This window comes from Gopherus flavomarginatus, chromosome 2, assembly GCF_025201925.1.
Source record: "Gopherus flavomarginatus isolate rGopFla2 chromosome 2, rGopFla2.mat.asm, whole genome shotgun sequence".
Classification (NCBI taxonomy): Eukaryota; Metazoa; Chordata; order Testudines; family Testudinidae; genus Gopherus; species Gopherus flavomarginatus.
The window spans coordinates 287,876,078-287,899,696 of record NC_066618.1 but is presented as its reverse complement, the minus strand read 5'-3'; the positions used below and the strand labels follow the sequence as shown (position 1 = coordinate 287,899,696).

The window sequence follows — 23,619 nt, the reverse complement described above, 5'->3', positions numbered from 1 at the left end:
TAGAAAAATAAACAGATGACGGAGAGTAACATTTCTACTGATACTGAAAAACAGAAGCAGAAGGTCTTCTGACTGAGGGCAAAAGACCTAGCAAACAAACAGTGGCTCTAGAGTCCTTTAAACAACAATACATCAGTCTTATTGCAGAAAAGAAAATTCCCTTTGAAGGGGACATCTTCCACTTTAATTCTATAAAAGCAGCCAAGAGTCTTATGGCACCTTATAGACTAACAGACATATTGGAGCATAAGCTTTCATGGGTGAATACCCACTTCGTCGGATGCATGTCATCCGACGAAGTGGGTATTCACCTACGAAAGCACATGCTTCAATACGCCTGTTAGTCTATAAGGTGCCACAGGACTCTTTGTTGCTTTTACAGATCCAGACTAACACGGTTACCCCTCTGATACTTGACACTTTAATTCTAGTGTCTGCTGCTAGAGAAGAGGAATCAAGCCAAGCATGCTTACTCAAGGTAACTACAGACACCAATGCTCTGTCAGAAGAGTGTAATACATCAAACAATGCTTTAAAGACATGCTTTGCCATGTTCTGTCCTTCTGTCAAAATGGCATTAGACAAGCCTTTTTTATCTTGAACAAAGAAAACCATCCTCTCCCACAGGTAGAATTCATAATGGGTCATCGCTGCCTGGTAATTAGCCACTCTAATTTGAGATGTTGAGAACAAAATTAATCAAGGAACCAAAGGACACGAAGAGAAGAAATTCTTAAATTGCTTGTACATTAATACTAGGAGCCTGGGCAACAAACATGAGGAACTGGAAGTTCTCATTTATGACCAGAAAGTTGATTTAGTCATATTACTGAAAGCTGGTGGGATGATTTGCACGAGTGGAATGTTAAAATCAATGATTATAAGCTATTTAAGAATGACTGAGTGAGGGAAAGGGAGGGGGCATGGCACTCTAGGTCAAAAACAGCATTCTACTAATGTCTCAGGAGGATGTTAAACAGAAGTTACTAAAGTTAGACATTTTAAAATCAGCAAGACCAAACAACTTGCATCCAAGAGTTTCAAAAAGCTGGCTAAGGAGTTTGCTGGGCTGTTAATATTGATTTTCAACACATCTTGGAGCACTGAGGAAGTTTTAGAAGACTGGAAGAAAACTATTGCTGTGCCAATTTGTAAAAAAATAAATGGGATGACACAGGTAATTATAGGCCTGTGAGCCTGACATTGATCCTGAGCAAAATAATGCAGCAGCTGATATGGGACTTGAATAATAAAGAATTAAAGGAGAGTAATGTAATTAATGCAAGTCAACATGGGTTTATGGAAAATAGATCCTGTCAAACTTACTTGGTATCTTTTTTTGATTAAATTACAAGTTTGGTTAATAAAGGTAATATGTTGACAAAATACACTTAGATGTCTTTAAGGGCTTTGACTTGGTCCCATATGACATCTTGATTAAGAAACTAGAATATAAAATTAGCATGGCACACATTAAATGACATACAAAAATGTAAATGATGAATTGTCATCAAGCGGGTCTATTTCCAGTGGGGTTAGTTCTTGGCCCTATGCTGTTTAACATCTTTATCAATGAGCTGATAGAACAAACAAAATATCACTGATAAGGTTTGCAGATGACACAAAAACAGGGAGAGTGGTAAATAACAAAGAGGACAAGTCTCTGATTCAGAGTGCATCAATATTTCTCTTTTGTCTATCAGCAGGAGTGGAGTGAGTTTGGCCAGACCTAAGCCTATTACTGGAAGCAGCCACAACCAACGAATTTGGCAGAGTATGCTTATAAAAGAAAGAAAGCCCTTAATGAGGAAGCTGATACAGTTTGTCTGCTTTCTTGGAAATAGGCTGACAGGAAGCAGGAGTTGACCAAACAGTATTAGGAGGCTGCAAAAAAACCATCCAGGATAGGAACTGACAGCCTATTGGTAGAGGTAGCCCCAAGAAAATCAAATACTGGATGAGAGGCTGCCTCCACAGTCACCAAAAGTAAGTTTAATGTGGCTACCACGTGATCTATGAGGTCATGGAATTGCAAAGCATTCTCAGAAGGGGAAGAAGCAGAAGCAACACCTAACATGCTTATCTGGTGACAAATCAGGATTAAAGTCAGTATCCATGTGTATCTCCTCATCCTCTTCTTCAGAAAGCACACCAGGTTCAACTGAGCTGCTGATGGATCTGGAGGACATAGATCCAAAGACTGTTGAACCACCGGATCCTTATTGGATGAAACATCAATTCTCTATCTATAAGGAGGATAACCCAAAAATTCTTGTAGTGGAACCCAACAGATCTCTTTAGTAGCTAGGATCTGGAAACATTTACACAGAAGGAGAAGCAAAAGCATAAGGAGGCATAACCTGGGACAAAACAAGTTTCCTTCCTGTAATCTCCTCTAAAATGGGATCTGACCTCAGATCTGCTATGTATCACACCAGACACAGCTACGTAACCACAGGGTGAAGACAGATATAAGGTGAGAAAGATCTGCCTGAAGAGCCTGTTGGAATTGGAGGAGGCGGCAGCGTCACAGATGGATCCCAGAGAAAAACTAACAACCTTCTCTGCTCTTCTCCTCTTTGCAGGTGAAGAGGTAGACCACAGAACTAAAGAAGACTGCCTCTTCCTCATTACAAATTTCCTGTCAGTTGGATCTGAGGAATGCACAGATGCAGGAAGGTGCACATCAGCAGCCATAGTTAACATCCTCTTTGGATCTAAGAACTGTCCCTAAACAGGAGTGGAGGATGGAACTGGCATCACAGGCCTGAAAGGCACCAGATCTGGAGAAATACTCAGCTCCACAGCACTGGACTTTGAAGCGGAGCCCAATTTGGATTTCGAAGTTGGAACCATAGACGCTATGGCAGAAGTGGACGGATCCAATAAGTCTCTCACACAGGATCTGGCTCTAGGTTCCTAAGCAGTCAGCCCTTTTCTACCAATGATGCCTTCAGAGACTTGACAGCTTTTTCTGAAGGATTGAGAGCTGGCACTGGAAAAGATACCAATGACTAGAAACCCTTAGACAACTTAGCCTTGCTGGAGAAAGCCACCAGATTAGAAACACTTAGTCTTCGGATCCAATGACCCTCCAGATCTGGATAGCTTAGTGGCAAGAACTTCTTTAAGCAAACACACAGAGGTCTGTTCTGCCTGGCTTTGTGTGTTCTAGGCATGGAAGTCCAGCAAACAGAACATTCAGAAAGAGAGTGGCCTTGTCCCCAGGGCTGGCTCCAGTGTTTTTGCCGCCCCAAGCAGTGGAAAAAAATAAGCCACGATCAGCAGCACTTTGGCAGCAGTTCTACCGCCACCGCTTCATTCTTCGGCAGCAATTCGACAGCGGGCCTTCGCTCTGAGAGGCCCTTTCCGTTGGCTGCCCCAAGCACCTGCTTGCTGCTCTGGTGCCTGGAGCCGGCTCTGCTTGTCCCAGGCACTTAAAACATCTAATGTTTTCATCCAATGCCAGGAAGACAAGAACCCTGGTGCAACAGTTGGAAAGAATTTAGGCAGTAGAGGGCACAGATTTGTCCCCAGAACATTCAGAAACACTGAGGGAGAGTACGAGGGTGGTGCACATGTACTCTAATGGGCACTACCTGCAGAAGGTTCTATTGTTAGGCTCCATCCTAGGTTCTATTGTTAGGCCTTATACCCGTAAGCGGGAATATGCAGAGCCCCTTGAAGAATGGCCGCTTCACTGGAATGCTATTGCACTTTCAAAAAACAAATCTATCCTTTGCAAAGTAAAAGTATGATTCTTTGACTTTGTGATGTAATTCAAAGGTAGAATTATAATGGCCTATGTACTTACAGTGAGATAAAAATTATAAACAGCTGCTGTACTGTGATTGCCGTCTGATCTATTGCTAAAATTTAAATATGCAGTAGTGATATCAGGATGACAAAATTAATAATTTAAATAGAATTTTCAAGTCATGAAACTGGGTACCTGATTTCAGTCACTCTCAAAAGTGTGCAAAAAGTCTTAGGGGGGGAAAAAAATCTATTGTTTTTTTCTCTTTCCAAAATATTGTGTCCACCAAATGATTTTATCATGCACAAAAGTTTCTTTGGACTATTTTGCATATGATACTTGCAAATAGAAAACAGTGCCTTCCATATGTCCATAAAAAGCTGCCTCGGTTCCTTGTTGTTGTCTGATATCCTTCTACTGGATTCAGATCACGTGACTGATGGCCAATGCACAAAATAACTAAAGTTCTTCAAATTTCTAACTTTTTGTGTACTTTGGATTATTTCTTGATGAAAAATTGTCTTAAGGTTTATTCTCTAAAGGTATAGCTGTGGATAGAAATGTCCCTTTATGTGCTGCTTTGTCCATTATGCCATCAATGAAATATAGCTTTCAGAACAATCATCCAATGCCTTCATGCTATCTTCATAATGCTTACTTATTGGAACCTTGAATATTCAAATCTTATTAACACTATGGAACATTTTAATCACATCATAAACCTGTGTTTTAACACTTCACCCTTTCCAGGTTGTCTGGAGCAGAGTTTAATTTTACTGCTTTACAGTATCATGATTTCCTACAGGCTATATTTTCATTGAAGAAGTCACTCCTTATTGCTTATCAGTTCTTCCATTCAAATCAGTAATACTGTGTTCCTTAGCTCTGTTATATTTTTAGTAGTACACCCTCCTTTCTTACTGGAAATATCAATATTGCTTTTTCCATTTCATATTGGTAGCCCCTCTCTGGTTTAACAGCATACAACCTGTTTTGTTGCATTCTCCATAATTTATTTAGATAATGTGTCACCAGATCCTCATTTGCAGCCAAGTATTTAAATTTATCAGATAAATTACCTTGAAAACCAACTAACAAGATAACTCATTCTACAAAAACAGAAGATGTCTAAGAACTACTCAGAATGGATTACAGCACCAAAACAGAAGGTAAGACATTCAAATCCTACAAATTCTCTTATAATCCATGATTCCCTTTAAACAGCAATCTGGCATGGGTGGTTCAAGTATGTTCTAAAGCTTCCCTTAATTAGATTTGACTTCTTCGTGTTAGTATTTGGTGTTAGGAGAGCTTTTAAATGCTGAATATTTAACTTGGGCCATCTGGCACATAAATTTATAGTTTTAATTTTAGATAAATCTCCACAAATTTGAATATATAGAAAAATTAGACCACCATTTGTTTCCAAAATAGAGTCTTCTTTAATCATATTTATAACATCAGTGAACAACACTCATTGCCATTTGGCAACCTGCATTATTGTAAAATTTCATAATAATTTAAATAAAAGATATGTAAGCACCATTTTGCTGCATTAGACAATAAAAAACTACTGAAGTGATAACTTTGCTGCAAGAGATCTGTATACTTTAAAGTTCTCTGTAAGAAAGTATTATTTATGAGGGTTGTTATATTAAATATTTTATTATAATATACAGAAAATATATTCATAATAGATGTTATTTTTCATGTTAATTTTGTATTGAGTTTATTTATACATATAATTCAAGCATTTGCTTAAGGAAACTTCAATGTATTCCATATTTTTTGATTTGGTGCATGGAAACCATTTTTGAGTAGTAAGTGGTTTTGAGTTCCCTCTGAGCCCCAAAGAAGATATTTCCAACTTACATTTGCCTCCCTCTAGATGAAATACCTTTCTGTCTAGCCAAGGAAGGTGTTACATTTCCTTCTGGAGCCAAACAATGCTAATCCAGAAATGGCCAGAGAGTTTGCTTCAGAATCACTAGTTACTCCCACCATATCAGAGGCAAAGAATCACAGTCTCTCATCTTGTACCCTCTAGGTCAGTGGTTCTTAACCTGGAGTGCACACAGTAATTGCCATTAGTCTATCAGGCTAGCCTAGAAAATCTACTTTCACCAATTTTATTCCTATAAATAGAAGATCATTTTAAAGTGTACTGCACTGCATACATCCCCAAAACAAGTAAATACCAATCTGTAAGTAGTACAACCATCTTAAAAACTTTTGTGTATTTTGGATGCGAAACCATGAACTGGAAAAGTAACAGAATGATTACTGGCTAGTTTTCTGTAAATTTCAATCTTTAGAATAATTTCATGTAAAAGAATCACTTCTCTATGCAGAGTATCTTAGAATTCCAAGATGGGAGATTTTCTGAGATGAGACCAGGCAGCTCTTCTCACATAAGACATCTCTGAAACATAATTAATATCCATTTCTTTGGAACTGACCCATATTAGCCAGTTGGCCAATGTACTTGTAGTTGAGGCAAGACCGAAGGTCAGGAAGTGGTATTGGTAACAGCAACTGTCCATTGCAAAGAATAAATGTTTCTAATGGGTTCAAGCAACAAAGATGTATAAATAAGCACCATTCAACTCTATAAACATGAAGTGATTCCTCTGAGTCAGTGGCTAATAGGGTGGTGGAGGGAATCTCATTCAAAACTTCTGTTGTTTCACAAACTAACTGCACCATTTTAAATCCAGAAGAGAGTAGTGCTCAACTTCTTCCTTATGATGAAGCAATTTCAGTGCACTCTGTGACCCTGCTGATCTTGGGGAAAAGAAATGATAGCCTTAACTTTTGAAACGTGAGCAATGGCAGATCAATAATTGGCTCTTTTCTTAAGGAGGGGACACAAGTGTTTGGGAGAGAATGAATACAGGAGCACAGGGAAAACGGAAGGGAGAAAGAATGCAAAAATAGCTGCTCGCTTTCCGCAAAAAACTTTTGTTTTGTTTTGGAGTGTTGAAAGTTCCTGGGGTGTGCAAGGAATCAATTCCCTTCCAATACAATTCCACAAATTATGTAAGGGCCAACCCCAGGATGTCAGAAAGCATTACAACTAGACAGATCTGAGGTTGTTGCCTGGTTTATGAAAGGAATGGGTGTTCTCCTGAAATGAATACTTCAGCCAGTGCTTTATCATGAAATGCTGAGAACTATGCCTTCTCTTAGATAAGACATTGTGGTTGAGATAACTTGAGGCACACAGATTGGAAATTTTGTAATTGGAGAGAGGATTTCACAGACAAATCTGTGGGTAGAATTAAGCACATCCTTGGAAATGTAGGAGCCTTGAAGGGAGGAAACGGACATTTTCTCATAAGCAAAGTAGGGGAATGTGGTCCAGATGTAATTACTATAAGGTGGGCCACTAACAGTTGAAAGAGGAGTTACCAATGGCTCACTGTCAAACTGGGAGGGTGTAACTAGTAGGGTCCCGCAGGTGTCAGGCATGGGTCTGATACTACTCAATATTTTCATTAATGACTTGGATAGTGGAGTAGAGAGTATGCTTATAAAACTAGTGGATGACACCAAGCTAGCAGGGGTTGTATGCACTTTGGAGGAGAGGATTAGAATTCAAAACAATCTTGAAAATTAGAGAATTGGTTGGAAATCAACAATATAAAATTCTAGTGCAAAGTGCTTCACTTTTAGGATGGAAAACTCAAATGCACAACAACAAAATGAAGGATAACCGGCTAGGTTGTAGTATTGCTGAAAAGGAAGTGGGAGTTATAATGGGTCGCAAACTGAATATAAGTCAACAGAGCGATGCAGCTGTGAAAAAGGCTAATATTATTCCAGGGTGTATTAACAGGAGTGTCGTATATAAGACATGGGAAGCAACTGTCCTGCTCTACTTCAGCACTGGTGAGGCCTCAGCTGGAGTACTGTGTCCAATTTTGGGCATTACAATTTAGGAAGGACATGGACAAACTGGAAAGAGTCTAGAGGAGAGTAATAAAAATGATAAAAGGTTTCGAAAACCAGACCTGTAATGAAAGGTTGAAAAAACTGGGTAAGTTTAGTCTTCAGAAAAGAAGACTGAGGGGGACCTGATAACATTCTTTAAATATGTTAAGGGCTGTTATAAAGAAGATGGTGATTAATTGTTTCCATGTCCACTGAAGACAGGACAAGAAGTAGTGGGTTTAATCTGCAGCAAGGGAAATTGTGGTTAGAGATTAGGAAAATCTTTCTAAATATAAGGGCATATTAGTTGTGGAACAGGCTTCCAAGGGAGGTCATGGAATGTCCATCATTCGGGGTTTTTAAGAACAATTTGTACAAACACTTGTCAGGGATGGGTAGTCTAAGTTAACTTGCTCCTGCCTCAGTGCAGGGGGCTGGACTTGATGACCTCTTGAGGTCCCTTCCAGCCCTATATTTCTATGATTTTTAAAGTTTACTCAGAGAGCACTTTATGCAACTGCAAAACTATTAAGGATGTTGGCCAGTATCTAAGGCCAACTTGAGTCACATCATTAAGGGTGTTAGTCGCCAAAATACACTTAGATCGTAGGCTCTTGATTGCAGAGTTCATGTTTCTTTTTTCCCACCTCTAGTCTAGTACACTTTTGATTGGGATGTAGGTAATAAATAAAACTCTTCTTGACTGAGTTAGAGAGAGAAACATAAAGTGTTTTTTCTCCAGCTTTACCTCTGTAAGCCAAAAAATGGCTTATTGAGAAATATAGCAGTGGGCAACCATTGTAAACTGAGCCATCTTGAGGTCAAAGAACACCCATTACTTCTCTATTCATTTGGACACAGAGGGAAATATTAGAGTCAAAAGAAGGATATGTGTCCATACCATAAACATAGAATGTACTTTTTGGGGGGCAGAGAACATCAAGCCATTTGCTGGAAAAGCTGGATGAGAAGTTAATATGGTTTGAAGGTTTCTGTTATTGTTTTTTAGGCGAACCAATTTAAAAAATGCAAAATAGCACTGGCAGTCATGAGTTTCTATACAAACAGGTGAAGAAGTAAAGTTTTTCCTTGGACTTTACGCACACAGACATGTTGCCATCCTTAAAAATCCAACTTTTCTTTGTGCTTACTCAGCTTCATGGCCAAAAATAAGAGTTTATAAGATAGCCTAAGTCCTCCTGAGAAACTGTATGGGAAGGTTTTAAAAATCCTATTTTCCTGCCCCAATTATGAATTAGTTTACACTCTGAGAAAGGTCAAGAGAGGAGAGACAGGCCAAAGGCACTAGAACCACAGCCTACACATCTGCAACGTCTACTGGGGGATCACGGCAAAAAGTACATTGGATGCCACAGAAAAAATGGTCTATTGAAAAAGTGGGAAACTCCTGCTCAAGGAGTGATCTGAGGAGATGATATTTGGCAGAGTAGCACCTCCATCATTCTGTAGGCAGCCAGAAAGTACATTTAGAACTAATAGGGTATGACATACAAGAGAGAGGGAGTTTGATATCCTTTACCAGTCCCAAGGTCTAGTTTCTCATACCATTCACTGAATCTATATCTCCTTCTTTGAGGTCTGCTGCTAGGTCTCATGGGCTACTCTGTATGCTGCAATCCCAGAGCACTGAGTCTACAGTACTTTTGTAGGAGCTGCCATTAAGGGATCCGCTGAGAATTACGGCTGTGGGAGGGAGGGCTGCTCATACTGTGAACAGTGAAGTATGGAGCTAGTAATTGGTAAGCCTTTTTCATTGGTCTAAACTCATTTTGAGCTGAGAAGCAAAAATGTAGGCCTAAAAACAATAGCAGTTGCTGAACCAACTTCTTGCCACACTGCATGCTGTAATAAGACTGGAAGAAGACTGGGGGTTACAGTGTTCATTCACGTGGAAAGAGGCAGAACTGGAGGAACAAAGAATCAATGTGATAGAGATAACCTCCCCCTCATGGAAACACAGGCAGGCCAAAGTCTTTTCCAGGAGACTAAGTTTGAAAATCCTGTACAATAAAAACCTGGTTAGAGCTCTGTTGTGATTGAATCAGAAAACTACCAGAGTTTGGCTGGCCAATGAGAATGAGGCTAAACAAAACTCCATGAAAACAATGTTCTTATAATAATTTTAATGCAAGTTACTTTAAAATGAGTAATGCTTATATTTACATTAATGGAAACTGCTGAAGACTCAGTAATTCTGAAAATCAGGTCACTTATTTAGGTGCCTAAATATGGACATAGGAACCTAACTTCAGGCACTTAAAAAAACCCAAAAACGTCTTGGCCCAGAATTGTAAAATAGTTCAAAGGATTTGTAGAAATATTACCTTTTATTTAAAATTAGAAATGATCCCTAAACCTCTATCTAGTATACTCTCCATCTTAATTAAATTTCCTATTACGGAAACCAAGCTAATTGAAGCATCTTAGAGATTAGTTAACTGTCAGAAATTATGCAATTAGGCACTGCATTAGGAAAATCTGCCATCAGCGCAAACCTTGTCTGAAGGCTAACACAAAAAGCATCTATAAAATAGCCAGACACATAATTAAAGCTCTGTCACTAATTTTCACAGACTGGAAGGAACCCTTAGAACTAATCATTGGCTTCTCCAGTGGTCTTAAAGAAAGACTACATTTCAAATAAAATTACAACACTCTGTGGTTTGCAGGACTTCTGTGATTCTCTGGTTTACAGTGCAGAATTTCCCTACACTCATGAAACACTGGTTCTAAGTTAAATTCAAAGCCCAATCCATAATTACCACTTGTCTAAAAACAAAACATTATCTTGAATGTATATCCTGTCCATTTCAACACATATGAGCAGTGATTCAAATAGTCACTTGCCATGCAATCATTATATAAAGTCTTTATATAATTCTTGAAGTCAAATATTTCATTTGGAATAAATCATTTTAAAAGTTCTATAAATCAGAACATCAGTAACATTTAAAATCTATTCTGAAAACAATGGCACTTGGATATAGTCTCTTGAAAATTATTAGTGACGAGGTTTAGAAAATCTTTAAATATTGTGGTAAGGGGATAATGGTAAAAAAGGTAGTAAAACCCTGAATATTTATAAGAAAAGTAAACGATGGTAAATATGTAAGTTTATTTCTGTAACCACAATCATTGTTTCAGAGAAAACTAAACGGTATGAAAACAATGAGTTATAGGTATATTGCTACAAAATATTTATTTTCTGCTTATTGAGAGAAGTCTAGAAAAATATGAAATCATCTCCATTCCATTAGCCACTTATTAGAAATAATTACTGTTTCTTATTATAATGGAATAAAGTCACTTGACTAAATCATGTGTGCACACAAACACATGCACACACACATAATGTCTTGTTTTTTTGTCAGCCTAATTTGGCCCAATGTTCAGGAGAATATTCTTTTCCTCAGTAAACAGGCATAAACATCTTTATTAAGTGGCTTTGAAAGAGGTTACGCTAACTTACCAATTGAAGCAGTGTTCCAGCTAAAGTCTTTTGCCATCCTCCAGTTAAGAAATCATGAACAGGACATGTTTTGGTTGTAGTTATAGGAAAGTGCACAGATTGCTTTTCTGTAACCCTGTACCTCCTAAAGATGCAAGTCTTAAACAGACTGTCTGTCACTGGAGGCCATAGACATCAATAAATCAAATTAGTAGTTAGGGTTGTGGTTGAAACCTATGTACAACCACTAAGCCAGCACTTAAAACGCAATATTCAAGGTCTACCTCTTTGACAGGTAAATTGAAATTATTACTCTCTGACTGAGCCAGTACAGAGGTCGCACTGAGGTTTATATAACCTGGAAAGGAATCCCAATCTAATCCACTTTTGAGCTTGTCAATCAGTTGCATATTAAGTACACTTAACAGAATACTACTTCTCTATGACTGAATTGTATGTGAAGAAACAGCAGACCATCACAAACAACTAAGGTAAGAAATGAAATCCTCATCCACAACCAGCTGCCCTACATTGTGTACTATAGGGCCCTCACTGGGCTGAAAACAATCTTTGCCTGGAATTTGTTCATATACACACTGTTTCATTGTAGATTGCCTTTTTTGAGAAAAAAATAACTATCTAGGAGTTTACAGAATCACAGAAATGTAAGGTTGGAAGGGATCTCAACAGGCCATCTAGTCCAGCCCCCTAGCGCCAAGTATACCTAGAATGGCATAGTATTTTGGATAAAATAAGCTTTTACTTCAAAATCCATCCCTTTCACCCCTTCTCGTAAGCTGTTCAAAAACTCAAGAATAACTTGTCCTTTGACCTCCCTGAATATGTCTACACTGCAATAGAAGACCCACAGGCATGGCCACAGTTGGCCTGGGTTATCTGACTCAGGCTTGCACGGCTCATGCTAAAGTGCAACAAAATTGTAGCAGGATGAGAAAGTCTCAGAGTACATCTACACTGAAATTAAAAAAATGTAGCACCATATCTTAGAGCCCAGGGTTGGTTGACTTGGGCTAGCAGGGCTTGGGCTGCGGGTCTAAAAATTGCAATGCAGACGTTCGGGCTTCGGCTGGAGCCCGGGCTCTGAGATTCAGAAGGGAGGGTCTTAGAGGATGGGGTCCAGTCCAAGCCTGAATGTATACACTGCAATTTCATAGCTCTACACCCTGAACCTCGCAAGCCTGAGTCAGCTGACCTGGGTCCTGAGACTCGGTGCCATGGTTTTTTTTATCATAGGAAAGACATACCCCGAGGCCTTGCCGCAAAACCAAGAGATACTAGAATTGTCATCCTTGATATTTCTCAGAAAGAAAGCAAACAGAAAAATCCTAAAACCCAATCAAACCTATTAGGCCTCTTTCTGCATCAAGAAAAAAAAGGACATAATGCACTTAAAAAAAAAATCTTTGCAAGTTACATAACTGCTTTAGATAACTGATCTCTTATCTTCTGGTAATGTACACAAGCTCCTTCCCTTAAAAACTGACTCTGTATATAACACATCCTTGAGATAGAGGCAGTTAAGCACTGTCCCAATTCCTATAAGCTCCTTGAACATCCAAAAGAAATGACCTTCTTCCCATCCACATCTTGTAGATCTCCAACCCCAGGTGATGGTGTGTGTCTATTACAAAAAATCTTGTAAGGACTGCAAGGGCACAGCCATCCTCCCTTCCCAGCAAAGCTAATATAATATTCACAATCATCTGTAGCAGCAGAGCGTTCACATCTTCACCATATGGGCTTGGGGTCATCCAGTTCAGCCTACTCTAGGGTGTTGCTAACCTCCAATATAAATGAGGACATCTGATTTCTCCCCCTTATGCTGCTCCAAATCTATACTATTCCTGATAGGGGAACATATCTGACTTTCTCCACCTCCTATTCAGATGCTAGCACTTAACATTAAAAAGATTGCAGAACAGTTTTTAAAGTAGAAGATGGGGGAAAGCCGACTGCTGCAGAGGAGCATGTGGATCGGACAGAGACTTCTCTTAGAGGAGAGACTATTGATAGAGATTATCTAGGCTTTAGTCAGAAGGAGAGGATGGAAGAGGATAATGTAAGGGCCAGATCAGAGGAGAAACATTCACATAAAAAAGAATTGGACACGTTAGAAAAGGGCAGACAAATGAACAGTGACAAGTTTTTAAAGTGCTTGTACATAAATGCTAGAAGTCTAAATAATAAGATGGGTGAACTAGAGTGCCTTGTGATAAAGGAGGATATTGATATAATAGTCATCACAGAAACCTGGTGGACTGAGGACAATCAGACACTGCAGGGGTTATATCTCATTGCCACAGGCAGTAAGAAGGAACCAGGGGATGACTGGGCCTGCTGTTTTTTATGTCCTATGGTGGGGAACCTAGGCCGTAGGCACAGTCCCAACAGATATCGCTGGTCAAAAGAATCTAATCTCACACATGAGGCATATGCACCCAGATGCAGAATCCACATGGACTATTACTTGAAGATGATGGAGTTAAAGTTAAGTATATAATAGTAAATAAAGGGTAAAACATTACAGGGATGTTGTAATTATCTCAAAAAGAAACATTAGCAATTCAAAGTCAGGTGTAAAATGCACAGCTAAGGAACACCAAACTTTACTTCTATCTGAACTAACACCGAGAGGAAAAAAAAGTGATGCATCTTCAATTTAACCTAATATTGAACTACAAACACTAAAATGTACTAATCATAATTGCAACTATATTGCATGGTGTCACTACATGACAGAGTTAAGGCTGTTTGAGCGCCTTAACTGTGCATTTCTATTCCTTAATATGTTTTCATTTCTTTTAAGTTTATTCTTAACGCTGAAGTTCCTGGGTGTGTAAATTGTGGTTTTGGCATAACAGAACAGTTCTCTAATGTTTTTACCCTGGAGCTACAGATATGTAATCAACTGTAACTTCATCACAGCACAGTTTATGTCTGGGAATATATTGTAATGTTAAAAATGAAACAGCAGGCTCTATTGTATAAAATATGGTTTTAAATGGTGTTTCCATTCTAGCGCAACCATTTTCTATTGTAAGACAAATGATATAGTATTGGAGAACATTTCATTTAAAAGTTACTTTATTCATTTTCTTTGTTATTGTTTTCTAAGAATTCTCTTTTCAAAGCTAGGTTTACCTCAATATAGTGACAAGCCTACCAATCATTACCATACTACATGCAGCTACAGATAAAGGCAATAGGTATGTATTAATTAACAAACATCAATTTATTTTCTAACATATATTGCCAACAGCAACGAAGAGTATGCCTTGGGAATAGTTTGTGAGAACATATTTAATGAGGAACATTTAAAAGACATTGTAAGTTACTGAATGCATTGCTCATCTTGACACAATCAATCTTCAGTTAGGTGTTATCAGGTATGGCAACAGGACATACTTTGTCATATGGGCTAATTAACTATATTAATCTATTAAGAATTCTTTTTATTGATCACTCAGTTGATACTAAACCAATGCCTACATTCAACTCTCTTTCTTTACACAGGCCTAAGAAAATTACAAGAAACTACAGACACATATTTATGATTATGTGATATAAAGGACAGTGGGGTTTTTTTGTGGGGGGTGGAGGAAAAGGGGGGCAATGGTGATATAGACTGAAGATCTAATCCATCAAATATGCTGTTTCTGGCAAAGGAAGACCACATGAGACTCCCACTACAGAGAGGTCACTTGTGAGATATAAAACACTCACATCCTCAGACCAGTCTGTAGGCCTGAACTCAGATATCACCTAATATATCATCAGAGTGCCAAAGCTTTTCATAAACAAACAAATCCCTTGACCTATCTACCTGGAAATTTCTGTAATGTCTTTAATACTGAACCCATTTTTATTTGTACAATTAAAGGATTAATGAGTCATTTTTTCCAAACCATTAGCTTTGTGTATTTAGTCAAAATTAAGTTTGTTCTTTAACAGCCTTTGCCATGCACCTATTGAATATTATATTAAAAATAAACTAATTTAGAATATGCCTGAACTCAAACATCTATCTTTTATTTAAAATGTTTAATGCCTATACTGTAAAAAAATTAAAACATTATTTTCTCATAGAACATTGAGACTTTTAACTCAGCTTTCAAGAGCAAGAATTCTTTTATATATCTCATAAGATTTTTATATTGTATTTTCAACACATGGAAGTTTTTTCAACTGCTTAAACATAACACAACCTGATTCCTATAAATAAGGAAAAAGAAGAATATGGCTGACTGCATGGTTTTTAAACCACTTGCACTGGAACCTAAAATTAAACATTTTTCTTAAACTTATAAAGTAGAACTTCATTAATTTACAATTACAACTAGACAACTGATCCATTACATAGTTTTGAGTGTTATAGTTTAGTAAAAACAAGGAAAAAACCGAGTAATTCATTAAAAGAATAACTTCATTCATTTGTCAACTGCAGGTTAGATTTATTTATAGCTTAAGGTATGATAGCAAAGTGTAATCGAGTATTTTGTAAAGATACTAAAATTTAAGAATATGATATCCAGTACACTGTCAAATCTTTGTAAAAGTGCTGAGAGACCACCAAATCTAGTGCAGATTTCAGATGTGGGGTTCACTAAAGTGCAGATTAAAGACATTCTACTGAATTCTAAAATGACAGTCGCAATCTTCTGTTACTAGAATAATGAAGATTATGCTTGGTGGTACCAACAGGTAGGTGAAAGGTTTCACTTACATATTCTCCATATGTCTCCTGCGCTGGAGGTGGTGGCAGAGGCCGGTAGCCTGCAGGTAGAGGTACTCCTCTTGCTCGGGGGGCTAGAAGTCCACGAGCACGACTGACTGGACCTCTACTGGGAGGTACTCCCCTGGGAGCTGGTGCCCCTCTTGGTACACCTGCTGGTGGGGGTGGCACTCCTCCACGGCCCCTATGAACAAGAAGATAATTTTATTAAATACCGTATTCTTATTCTTGGTCTTCTTTCTGCAAGGTTTTTCCTAGTAACTTGTCGATTTTGCTCCAGTGATCACTGCTACAGCTCGCTAAGAACAATGTTTAAAGGTTCTTTACAAAAGAGCGATTTAGAGTTTGGCATTTGTATTTCACATATTGACTCAGTTACACTTAGTATGACAGTACTACCAAAGGCACAAGTTGCATGTAGGTGATTTTTCACTAATGTCTTGTGAAGGTTTCTGCTGATAGTGTATGTGGAAGCCTCCTAGTGAGATTATAGTAATCAGTCAATTGCACAACAAATTTAACTTCAGATGTGGAAATACCATTCCAAGAAATAAAGGATTATCTTGAAGCTATTATTGGTTACATCATGTCCCTTAGATCCATGCACAGAGAAATGAGACCCATCTCCCTTCAGACCCTGTAAAGACTTAGAATCATAGAATATTAGGGTTGGAAGAGACCTCAGGAGGTCATCTAGTTCAACCCCCTGCTCAAAGCAGGACCAACACCAACTAAATCATCCCAGACAAGGCTTTGTCAAGCATGGCCTTAAAAACCTCTAAGGATGGATATTCCAGCACCTCCCTAGGTAACCCATTCCAGTGCTTCACCACCCTCCTAGTGAAATAGTGTTTTCTAATATCCATTTCTCTGCATGGTTCATGGAACATGATGAAAGGAGAGACTAGGTGGAGACAGCAGTTGATTTTCTTCCCTTTCTGGCCCTATGGAAACTACATTAAAAGATATAGCTATAGCTGTACACTTGTACTGCGGTGAGAGCTATAGAAACACATTAAACTTGCAAAACACAGCCACCTACTTGATTATCAGTGCTTCAGGCAGGGAGCATATAACATCCCTTCTTCAAGAGTTTTATAAGATTGCTATATAAAATTCAGGTGGTGTTCAAGGTTCTGGTTTTAACCTATAAAGCCTTTGGGGTAAGAGAAGTGGTTACATTAGAGAATACCCTTGCCCACGTGTGTGGTTTATGGTAGTGGTAAGATGTTTGCTGATATGTGGAGGAGTACAGCTATGTATTGCTTGGTGGCTTATCTTTTCATTTCCTTGCTTTTGTGATTTAGTGTCTGGCATGTTTTTACTTGTTCAAGTGGAGTGAATGAGGGTGGGGAGAAGTTACCCAGCTCTTTGTCACAGAAGTGTAGCTGCTGACACAGAAGCTGCACTTCTGTGGCAAATAAAACCTTCTCCATTGTAGGATAAAATCCAACAGAAAAGCGTAGTTGCTGAAGGTAAAGATGTTACGATGTGCTGGATAAACAATCAATAGGTGTGAAATACAGACAGCAAGTCAATTCTTCAGAAGTACTTAGTCTACACTCAAAGCTTTAGTCAAACTCCTTTTCTATAGGATTTATATTTGAGGATATGATACAAGAGCAAAAAAAAAATGAGGAAAAACCTATATAAAAATCTGTATGTTTCTTAAATGTAAAAAATAAATAAATAGTGATTAGCTTACAAACTATTACCTTCTTTGCTTAGTTTGTGTATTAAGACCAATGATGGATGACCTTTGAAATGCTAGCAGAAAGACCTAGACTAACATCTTATTTCTTCCACAGAAAGGGTTTAAAATGTGCATTTGGTATTCTGATTCACTCTACTGCCCACATCTTGTAAAACATCTAGAGTAACATCAACAAAACAATACACTCCATTCTCTACCAGAGAAATAAATACACTCTATAATTCATCCAAAAGAAGTAGAGAAGCAAGAGTGACCCTTGCAATTACAACCTGGCTGTTAGAGAAAATAGATTCTAGACAAGCCTGACTTGGGCAGAAAGGTTTAGACTCATTTGATATGATATAAAATAAGGAGGGCCAGGCTTGTCTTGTGCATAACATATTGGTGATATGGGATCTATACACACTTCCTGTGTAAACTTGATTAAACCACAGAACCACTCTGCACCTCACTTTTCTTATCTGTACAATTGTTTTAATATTGCCTTACATCACTGCTGAACATATTAATGTATGAAAAATTGTGGCACTGGCTGAGAAACTTAGAAGTGCAAAGTTTGATCATAATCAGAATAGATACCTATGAAATTACTCATAATAATTCATCGGGATAGAAAAGGGCAAAACATTTTGAACAATACGATGAACAGTATGAGTAACTGGTGTGGCCTGCTGAGTACTTACTGGTTGCCAGCTGCTAGCTGAAGCTCCTACTTTATAGCTGATTTTACAGGGTTTGCAGTGATGTGTCTGACTACCTGCAGAAGTGGCATTACAGGAGAAAAAGCAAACCTAGCACTTTCCATTAATGGATGTAAAGAAAGGGAGAAGAGCTTGAGGTCACCAGCAGGGTCGGTGCCAGGAGATATCAGCAGATATAGACCAAGAGCCAGCTGCAGTGCCAGAGCCAGAAGTTTCCTTAATGATGTAGTTCAGGAGAGAGAAGTATTCAGGGGTGCAAGAGACCAGGCAGATACATGCAGGGAAGTGGAGGTGGTGGATGGGGAGAGGAAAGAAAAAAAAACCGACAGGATTCTTTGATGAGAAAGTAAACTATTTAAAAAAGTGTATTAATTGACCAAATTCTACAGTTGTTACAAATGCCTCATCCACCTTGCCTTACTGATCTGGTGGTCTAGAGCAGACCCCCCCACCATGACATCATCCCTATTTTTAACCCTTTTAACTTTACCCAGAGAATCTCAACTGGTCTGTCACTCATCCCCTTGTGGCCCTCATAAGAAGTATATCTATTCTTTATGTATAATGCAACTATTCCTCCCTTTTTCCCCTGCCTGTCCTTTCTGAACTAGCCATACTCCTCTATATCAATACTCCAGTCATGAGACTTATCTCACCAAGTCTCTGCAATGACAATTAAATCTTAATTTAGCTTATGTACTAATACATCAAGTTCTTCCTGTTTATTCCCCATACTCCTTGCATTTGTATATAGGCATCTAAAACATTAATCAGATTCTCCCACTCGTTGCCTTCTTGTTCTCCCTTCAACCCTATTGTAATCCCCCCCACTCCGCATCTAACCCTCTGTTAAGATAATTTTTATACTTATCTGTGGGCTTTTGTCACCTACCCCAATTGAAACTAGTTTAAAGCCCTCCTCGCTATGTTGCCTAGCTGATGCGCAAAAATGTTCTTCCTCTCCTTGGTGAGATGGGTCCAATCTCTTCCCAGCAGAACTTCTTCCCAGAACGGCAACCCATGGTCGAAGAAGCATATCAGCATGCCCTTTAGAGGATTCTCTCCATCCTCCCTACCAATTTTCAATGGGGGTTCTACAAGTCTTTGTCTTTGGTCCCCTTCCTCCAACTCTCCCACTGCACCTTTTTCTTGGGTAATCGCATCCGCAAACACAAATTTAACTACCATCGCTATGCTGATGACTCACAGATCTAATTCTCTACTCCAAACCTGTCATCATTTCTAAAAACTAAAACTCTGAAAACACTGTTGACTCATATCCAGTTTCTCATCCACTGTAATCCCTTCTTTATCTGCAGAATTGTCGCTTAGCAAGAAAAGGACCTGGGGATTACAGTGGATGAGAAGATGGACATGAGTCAACAGTGTGCCCTTGCTGCCGAGAAGCCTAACAACATATCAGGCTGCATTAGTAGGAGCACTGCTAGCAAATCGAGGGAAGTGAATATTCCCCTCTATTCAGCACTGGTGAGGCGACACCTGGAGTATTGCGTCCAGTTTTGGGAAGGATGTGGATGTGGATAAGACAGAATGTGGATAAACTGGAGACAGTCCAGCAGAGGGCAATGAAAATGATTAGGGGGCTGGGAAACATGACTTACGAGGAGAGGCTGAGGGAACTGGGCTTATTTAGTCTGTAGAAGAGACGAGTGAGGGCAGATTTGATAGCAACCTTCAACTACCTGAAGGGGGATTACAAAGAGGATGGAGCTAGGCTGTTCTCAGTGGTAGCAGATGACAGAACAAGGAGCAATGGTCTCAAGTTGCAGCTGGGGAGGTCTAGGTTGAATATTTGGAAAAACTATTTCACTAGGAGGGTGATGAAGCACTGGAATGGGTTACCTAGGGAGGTGATGGAAAAACCTCCTTAGAGATTTTTAAGGCCCATCTTGACAAAGCCTTTGCTGGAATGATTTAGTTGGGGTTGGTCCTGCTTTGAGCAGGGATTGGATTAGATGACCTCCTGTGGTCTCTTCCAACCCTAATCTTCTATGATTCTATGAAAACTAAAATCTTGGCCTGTCTCTGTTATCTTCTTGCAGAGGTCTAGCCATCAGTTCAAGTTCAATATGGCTAAAACAGAGCTCTTAGTCTTCCCTCTCTTTTCCCTTCTGTTTCCTTTCCTGATCACTGTTGAAACACCGCCATTGTGCCTGTCAGTCAGGCCCATAACCTGAATATCATTTTTGACTCAGACCTCTCTCTAGGTCAGCAAACCTGTGGAACTCTTTTCCTGACGATGTTGTGAAGGCTAAGACTATAACAAGGTTCAAAAAAGAACTAGATAAATTCATGGAGGATAGTTCCATCAATGGCTGTTGGCCAGGATGGGCAGGGATGGTGTCCCTAGCCTCTACAACGAGGAGTCCTTGTGGCACCTTAAAGATTAACAAAATTTATTTGGGCATAAGTTTTCATGGGCTAAAACCCACGTCATCAGATGCATGAAGTGGAAAATATAGCAGGGAGGTATAAATACACAGCATATGAAAAGATGGGAGTTGCCTTATCAAGTGGGGAGGGTGTCAGTGCTAACGAGCCAATTCATTTAAGGTTGAAGTGGGCTATTCTCAACAGTTGACAAGAAGGGATGGAAATCACATTGGTCGTGCTAATGAGGCCAATGTAAACAAGGTGGACCATTTCAAACAGTTGACAAGAAGATGTGAGTATCAGAAGGGGGAAATTAGTTTTTGTAGTGACCCATCCATTCCCAGTCTTCATTCAGGCCTAATTTGATGGTGTCTAGTTTGCAAATTAATTACAGTTCTTCAGTTTCTCATTGGAGTCTATTTCTGAAGTTTTTGTTGTTGAAGAATTGCCACTTTTAAGTTGGTTATTGAGTGTCCAGGGGGATTGAAGTGTTCTCCAACTGGATATTGAATGTTATAATTCCTGATGTAAGATTTGTGTTCATTTATTCTTTTACATAAAGACTGTCCAGTTTGGCCAATGTACATGGCAGAGGAGCATTGGGAATGGGAAATGGAAGATGGATCGCTCAATGATTACCTGTTCTGTTCATTCCCTCTGGGGCATCCGGCATTGGCCACTGTCAGAAGACAGGATACTGGGCTAGATGAACCTTTGGTCTGACCCAGTATGACCGTTCTTATGTTCTTCACATCTAGACTATGTCTCAATCTTGCAGATGGCTTCTGCTTAACATCTCTAAGATACGAATTTTCCTATCCAACCACACAGTTTAAATTCTTGTCCAGGCTTTCATCATCTCACATCTTGATTATTTTAACATCCTTTTCTCTGGCTGTGACAAATGTAATCTTGCTCCACTCACATCAATTCAGAATCCTGCTGCAGAGATCATTCTCCTATCCATCTCTTTGATAATGGACAAACCTCTCTTTGCATCCCTTCATCAGCTCCCTCTTCTTTCTCTCTTTAAACAAACTGCTTGTCTTCACTTTCAAGGCCATTCAAGGCCTAATCCAACCATATCTATCATGTCTCATTCACTATCAAAACCTTGACTCTTACCTCTGATCAGCCTATGACATAGGTCTCCACCGCCCCCTTATTAATTTTTCAAAAGAGCTGTGTTGTGCTTTCTCTGATTCCACCTCACACCTTTGGGAAGAACTCCTAGTCCAGTGACTCTCAACCTTTCTAGACTACTGAACCCCTTTCAGGAGTCTGATTTGTCTTGTGTACCCCAAATTTCACCACACTTTAAAAGGACTTGCTTACAAAATCAGACATAAAAATACAAAAGTGTCAAACAACACTATTACTGAAAAATTGCTTACTTTCTCATTTTTACCTTATAATTGTAAAATAAATCAATTGGAATATAAATATTTCACTTACATTTCAGCGTATAGTATATAGAGTAGTATAAAGAAATCATTGTCTGTATGAAATTTTAGTTTCTACTGACTTCGCTAGAGCTTTTTATGTAGCCTGTTGTAAAACTAGGCAAATATCTAGATGAGTTGATGTACTCCTTGGAAGACCTCTGTGTACCCCCAGGGGTTCACATACCCCTGTTTGAGAATCATTGTCCTAGTAAATACCTGCAGAGATACCTCATTATCCTCTTTCAAATTCTCCTTTGCCATGAGGCCTACAAAAATGTGTATAACTGTTAAACTGCTTATCATACTGACCAATACTGTCTCATTGTTCTCTTGTATTCCCATCTGTCTATATCCATCTGTTGTCGCTTGTCTTAAATTGTAAACTCTTCGGGGTAGGAACTATCATTTTTGTTCTGTGCTTATACAGCACTTATCACAATGGGGTCCTGGTCAATGACCCCACTATTACTTGTCTAGTAATTCAAACAAATAATAATATTTGTATAAACCTCATCATTCTAGTATCTGAGCATTTCATAATCATTAATTGATTTCTATCTTCACAACATCCCACTGGAAGAAGAGAAGTCCTTTTCCCTAAGTGACTTGCCCAAAGTCATACAAAGCTTGCGTTAGGTGTCGGGGGGGAAACCCAGAATTGAGTCTCAGCACAGCACCCTGTCAATTAAACCATCCTTCTTATTGAATGAAATTATAGAAGCTACCTCTAGGAAGGATCTGAAAAATATATTCAATACATGGTAACTTGTAAGCTAGAGCTGCTTCCCCAGTCCACTCCAGACAATGCTTACCCCTCCAGATTCTGGGATCTGGTTCAATGACAACAAAAGTACTGACTCCCTAGAAAGTAGCACTCATGGAATATCTGGTTTAAGCAAATCTCAAACAGAAAAAAAATCATACACTTACACAGAACAACCCTGATGTCCAAGCCTTCTCCTCAGGCATGGTTAACCACTGAGTTTCAGATTCTCCATAAGCACCTACAACAGGTCTGGCTCTTCCCTCTACTGGTGTGTTCTCTGTAGAAAGGCCCACCAGCAGCTACTACTTCCTTCATGCCAGAGCAAAGCTGAACCCTGAACCTCACTTAAAAGGGCCAGCATGCCTTATGACATATCTAAAATGAAATACATCCGTTTCACCTCTTCCCTGGTACATCAAGTCTCTTGCAATTAAACAGAGAAACAGCTATGTAATTTTTAATATGAACTGTATTTTATTTGTATGTTTTTTGAAAAATTATCAAATAGCAGTTGATTGACAATGTAATTAACACTAGATCTGACTGAACAACAGAGATAAATATCTGGTAAATGTATTCAATGCATTTCAAAAGTTGTAGAACATAATTGCCAAATAGTATCTAACTATGAATTAAATAACTCAGACATTATTCAAATACATTACATTTACATTTTTGCTGAATATT

At 38.8% G+C, this 23,619-nt stretch overlaps 1 protein-coding gene across 1 annotated transcript in view; it reads right to left on the bottom strand.

Annotated features, from left to right (window-relative positions):
• KHDRBS3 (KH RNA binding domain containing, signal transduction associated 3) overlaps positions 1-23,619 on the bottom strand; it is a 196,153-nt gene that overhangs the window by 42,095 nt on the left and 130,439 nt on the right. Inside the window, exon 4 of the mRNA XM_050939797.1 lies at positions 15,904-16,096. Within this exon, the coding sequence (XP_050795754.1) occupies positions 15,904-16,096 (193 nt within the window). The remainder of the gene's footprint in view (positions 1-15,903; positions 16,097-23,619) is intronic.